Source organism: Sinocyclocheilus anshuiensis, unplaced genomic scaffold (genome assembly GCF_001515605.1).
Source record: "Sinocyclocheilus anshuiensis isolate Anshui unplaced genomic scaffold, SAMN03320099.WGS_v1.1 scaffold623, whole genome shotgun sequence".
Classification (NCBI taxonomy): Eukaryota; Metazoa; Chordata; class Actinopteri; order Cypriniformes; family Cyprinidae; genus Sinocyclocheilus; species Sinocyclocheilus anshuiensis.
Window position 1 is genome coordinate 310,225 of NW_015548226.1, and position 6,009 is coordinate 316,233.

The following is a 6,009-nucleotide window of genomic DNA, read 5'->3' on the forward strand; positions in this document are numbered from 1 at the left end:
ATTTGAAAAATAATGTGTTTTTTGAACATTAAAGCATGTCAACATATTCTGTTACACCAAATACACAAAATAATGATCTTTAAAAAAGCATCATATGACCCCTTTAAAGAAAACAAGCTGTAAATGAATAGAGTGCAAGTCTAAAAGGGACAAGTTTTTTTTAAGAATAGAATTAGAATAGAGAGTGCTAGAGTTAGAGGGTCAAATAAAGATGGAAGAGATGTGTTTTTAGCCGATTCTTGAAGATGGCTAAGGACTCAGCTGCTCGGATTGAGTTGGGCAGGTCATTCCACCAGGAGGGAACAGTTACTTTAAAAGTCCGTGAAAGAGATTTTGTTTCTCTTTGGGATGGCACAATAAAGCGACGTTCACTTGCAGAACGCAAGCTTCTAGAGGGCACATAAGTCTGAAGTAATGAATTTAGGTAAAGGGGTGCAGAGCCAGTGGTGGTTTTGTAGGCAAACATTAATGCCTTGAATTTTATGTGAGCAGCTATTGGTAGCCAGTGCAAATTGACAAACAGAGGTGAGACGTGCATTCTTTTCGGCTCATTAAAAATGTATCTTGCTGGATTCATTGTAAAGGTTTGATAGAAGTGGCTGGAAGACCTGCAAAGAGAGCATTGCAATAGTCCAGCCTGGACAGAACAAGAGCTTGAACAAGGAGTTGTGAAGCATGTTCTGAAAGAAAGGGCCTGATCTTCTTGATGTTTAATAAAGCAAATCTGCAGGACCGGACAGTTTTAGCAATGTTTTCTGAGAAAGTCAGCTGATCATCAATCAATCATAACTCCAAGGTTTCTGGCTGTTTTTGAAGGAGTTCTGATATATACTATAATGATAATTACTGATATAATAATGAACTGTATAGTGGCTGATATTAAAAACCATATTGCTTTTTTGGGTAATCTGGATTCCTACGCAAATCAAAAGAAATATGCTTCAAACATTATAATCTATAACAGAAAAGATGGTTAACTGTTTACTTTTGTAGCCTTTGTTCGTTTGTTTCAAAAGTAACAATTTATGTTCTACTTTCTCTATAGACTTATTTAAATCAAATTTTTCGGATACAGTGGTGCTTAAGAGTTATTAGAAACAGTAAAGGCTGGAATACACTACACTGAACAGATCTGAAAACACTGGGCATCATACACTTACCGACTTTGTAAACAGTCACAAAAGATAACTGGCCATCATACACTAAACGACTGAGGATCACACACTCCCAGACTTCTCCAGACTGTAACTTGGGGGAAAATCACGTAGTGTATTCCAGCCTTAAGTTAGTCTCGTGTGAAGTTTTGTTGTTGTTTTTTTTCCCTCTCCCAGCCATGTATCTTACACTTCCTCCTCATGAGATAAAGCATTTTAAATGCATCCTGCATGATAGTAAACTGTTTTTGGCAGCCTCTATAATCATCGTAAGCGATTATTTGATTTCTTTAGGACTGATCGGTTTCTAACCCATCCGTGGCCTCTCTCTGGAAATCCCAGTAGTGGTCATGTGCTCATTAAAGTCGTGCTGTCTCAGTTATCTGGGATGCAAGCCATAAAAACATACACTGCCCTACTGTTGTTTTGCCTGACAGATAAAGATATGATAAAAAAAATTTACTTTTGTGAAGTGCATTTTTGTAAGTGGGTTCAAAAAGGTTAGGAACAACATCTGCTCCTTTAAAGCAACACTCAAGGAAGAGCGGAGTGATTTTTATGACTATAAGCAAATAACTGCTGATAATTACTGTTTGTATTAATTGTTTTGTAGGTCACCCCACAGTTCTAAGACTCTACCATGGAATTATTGACTGAAAAACAAGTAAAACTATGCGGATACTATATCCAGCGCGGCTTTCTTGTGCTTTAGTCGTGTTTTACCCTCAAGTCACTTTTAATTGCTTTTATTTGGAAACTCTCAGTGTTACAGTCCCTTTCTTTTTGTTTTCCCCATTACAGATAATCACATTACTTTGTTGATCTCTGTGGATTTGGGTATGGTTCTCTTGTAGAAGATCTTTATCTCTGTTATACAGTCCTGACTATATTTAACCACATAACATTCTGTGTTATGTTCTGCTCTATTGATTTTACAGTTTGTGGCATGCAACTTAATGCTGCCTTCACGTGCTATCGGAATGATCATAAATACGAGTTTCCTAGACGGGAACCGGACCTGAATGGCTTCTTACGTCATATTTATGACAGGGAAACTTTTAGTTTTTTTTCCCACAACATCCACCCTGCTTTCTCTTGCTATTACAGTCATGTATATCCATTTGATGCATTTTCTATGTATTTTACTTCATGAAAACAGCGTTTATGTGACTGAAGCGTCAGAATTGTTAGCAAGATGATGAGAGCATGGTGTACAATGCAATAGTGCGAGTAATGTTTATATGGTTGTCAACAAATGAGATGCTACATTTTATGCAAAATCCATTGGATATTAGTTGAATGTCTTCATTACATTTCAGCTTTATAATAAGACTTCCTCAAGAAATAGACAAGAATGAACCTGGTATCCTCCTTGATTGCTATTCTTTCTGACAATAACGCATTTCAACACGACAAACTTAAGTGGGACATTTCCGATAGCACATGACTAGTAGAAAACTGGTATAAAGCAAGCGTCACATATCCACTGGTATCACCTGTTATCAGTAAAAACAGCATTTGATAAGGCATGTAAACAGAAATTAAAAGGGCCAAGGTGAAAATAAAGTCAGAGATGTCTGGAAATAAAATCCCGCCTTAGGCAGCATCACAGAGGCGCCACACAGAACAACTTTATTTCAAAAGACTCACCTGAGGCTGTTTCAAGTAAGATCTGTTTAAAATTTGTATTTATGTATAACATACTACTAAATATGCTCAGTCACTTTTTTCTACTATAAAAGGTTTTACCCCTAGAGAATGCACTTTATTTTAGCAACCATTTTGAAGGCTCGTAGCTGTATTCTGAACTAACCAGTCACAAACCTGATTACTAGTACTATTAATGTTTTTTTTTGTTTGACGCACTCATTTGTTTCTCTTAGGCTTGTGCATTCTTTGTCAGCGCTGGCTGTGTCCAGCCTCACCATCTCTGTGTTTTTTGCCGTCATCCCACTATGCCATAAGTTGCTCCTGTTGGCCTTTGCCTTGGCGGTATCTGGTCTTGCCATGGGCATCATTGACACCATCTCTAACCTGCAACTGGTCAAGATCTACCAGAAAGACTCCACAGTTTTCCTGCAGGTCAGTATCTACTCAGTAACTTCCAAAAAATGTAAAAAAATGGTATCTTTTACCTTGCATGATTACAGTGTCTGAAAGTCTGTGGCTGAAATATGCCATTCACATGTATGAAGCCTTTACACACAATGTATACAAATCATTTTCTTTAAACAAAACGTTCTGCTGTCATCTACCCACCCTCAAAACCCGTTTGACTTTTCTCTAGAACACAAAAGGAGTTCTTATGAACTATATATACGCTACCGTTCAAAAGCTAGGGGATGGAGGTCTTTGATGCTCACCCAGGCTGCATTTATTTGATCAAAAACACAAAACAAATTGTAATAGTGTGAAATATTATTACCATGTAAAAGAACTGTTTACTATTTCAATATATTTAAAAATGTAATTTTAAAAAGCCGGATTTTCAGCATCATTACTCCAGTCATCTTTTAGGATTCGTTGACGAGTAGAAAGTAAAAAGCAGCATTTATTTGAAATAGAAATCTTCTGTAATATTTTAAATGTCATAACTTAAAGTTAATTTTATATAGTTTTTATATGTATTTTTATATTAACATGTACCATGCTATGCTACACTGGTTTTTCCTCATTGAATAGGCTAGTTTTTCACTCAGAAATGCTCATTAAGTCATTAAGTAAATCTCATTATATGACAATTCATGATGACTTTAAACAGATTTTACACTTGAACTCATCATTGCCAGTGTTTAGTCATATTTCGGGGAGGAGAGAAACTCACCCAAGGGGTCTTCTCAGAAATTAAACTTTGTAGTGAAGGATTGTGGGTGTTAAATTTTGCAATTTACATTATATTTAAGGAGATGATTGATATGGTGGGTTAAATGTAGGTTCATTTGAGCTGATGTGTTTTTCTCATCAGCATTCATCCCTCACACGTACAGAATGCAAAATGTCTTAATACTTAAACTGCAAATCTTCAAAAAAAAAGCTGTATTTTGGGCCAGATCCAGTTTCAGTGTCATCCTATAGATTTCTCTACCATTTTAAAAACTGTTCCAAGTAAAAAGCAGATACACCCTTAGTATACAAAATGGTTGAAAATGTTTAACAGTAAGAAATATTTAAGCAAACCACACCAGTCTTGCAGTATTATTCAGAGCAACAGCATAATTGAGTGTGATCTTGCTCTACCAGTTTCTTAAGGAGGAAGTTCATATTTATGTTATTTATATTTCATAGACAGCTTATATTTGCTCCGTCAGTTAAATAGTTTGATTACAATGTTGTGAAACATAATATTACTGCTGTTACATTACAATAATATCATAGAAAGCAATGATTAGAAAAACTTGCACAATACTTGCTTGAGTTACAGATTTAATCAAACATAATCGATCTCCTTTCACACGTGGATTCTGTTTAAAATCATATTAAAACAATATGGCATGAGGTAAAAATCACTACAGTGCATGTCTTGAGTGGTTTATTCTGTTTAAAAAAGATCAATATGATAACTCCAGGGCTATTACTGTTAACTAAAACAAGTTATTGTTGTTTTAAGAGTATTTTAGTATTGTTAACTTAATAAGTTTAAGTTTTAACTAGAAATAAGTAAAAACTAAAACGGAACGAAAAAATAAATTCAACCTAAACTGTAAAATAGAAAAATATATAATAATAAAAATAACAAAAACACATACCCCCGGTTTCACAGACAAGGCTTAAGCCTAGTCCCAGACTAAAATGTAAGTCTGAGCTGTGTCAACTGAAAGAAACTTGCACTGACTGATCTTAAAATATATCAGTGCCTTTGTTTTGTCTCAAGATGCACACCAGTAATGTGTTTTCTAAGGGATGTTTATGAAAAATTACTTAAATGTACTAATTGAACTATGGCCTAACCCTGGCTTAATCTAAGCCCTGTCTGTGAAACCGGGCCATAAAGTACTAAAAAAATATTAAAATTAAAATGAAAACTGGAAAAAAAAAATTATTTGACAATTGTTAGTAATATAATTCATTTGGAAGCAACATCTTGCCATTGTAAACGTGGCATATTAATATGCACCAGTGATTTCTTCCTGAAGATGTGGGTCTGACACAAAGCGACCATTGTTTCAGTTATAAACAAACATCCAATCAGAACTGTGATTTATAAAGTTGCTCTAAAAACTGTTGCTTTGTAAGAATCTTGTCATTGCTGATTCTCCTTCTCGTCTGGGTTGTCTCTGATCTCTTCTAGGCCCTTCACTTCTTTGTGGGTCTCGGCGCTTTAGTGAGTCCCCTCATCGCTGACCCCTTCCTGTCTGAGACCAGCTGTGTGATTGGGAACAGCAGCACCAATGCAACATCATTAAGACATCTGAGGAACAAGCTCGCTGGCAGACATGTGCACAACGTGTCCAGTGTCCACCTCCACACCGACGGAGAGGTGGTGACCAACGTTTCCTACGCCTTCTGGATCATGGCTGTCATCAATGTAAGACCCGTCTGTCTAGAGTTTTGAGTTTGTATTGAGTTTTAAGAGTGGCATGCCATCAGAACACTACTGTAGCGTGAAGTTGTGTACATTAGTGTGCATATAAATGCTCTGTCAGCTCTAATGTTGAAAGAAGGACAGCTGGGAGGGTATTTGAATAAAAGAAATTAATCAAGATTGCCTCCTTGGCAACTGCACTCCATCTAAAAGTTCTATTTACACACTGGCTATAATATAGTGATATCATAACTGATACACACCTAACACCTGGTCTCTGTAGTATATATATATATATATATATGTGTGTGTGTGTGTGTGTGTGTGTGTATA

The 6,009-nt window shown here is 36.0% G+C and overlaps 1 protein-coding gene across 1 annotated transcript in view; it reads left to right on the top strand.

Annotated features, from left to right (window-relative positions):
* mfsd4aa (major facilitator superfamily domain containing 4Aa) overlaps positions 1–6,009 on the top strand; it is a 19,962-nt gene that overhangs the window by 5,475 nt on the left and 8,478 nt on the right. Inside the window, exons 2-3 of the mRNA XM_016441419.1 lie at positions 3,038–3,236; positions 5,443–5,679. Of these exons, the coding sequence (XP_016296905.1) occupies positions 3,038–3,236; positions 5,443–5,679 (436 nt within the window). The remainder of the gene's footprint in view (positions 1–3,037; positions 3,237–5,442; positions 5,680–6,009) is intronic.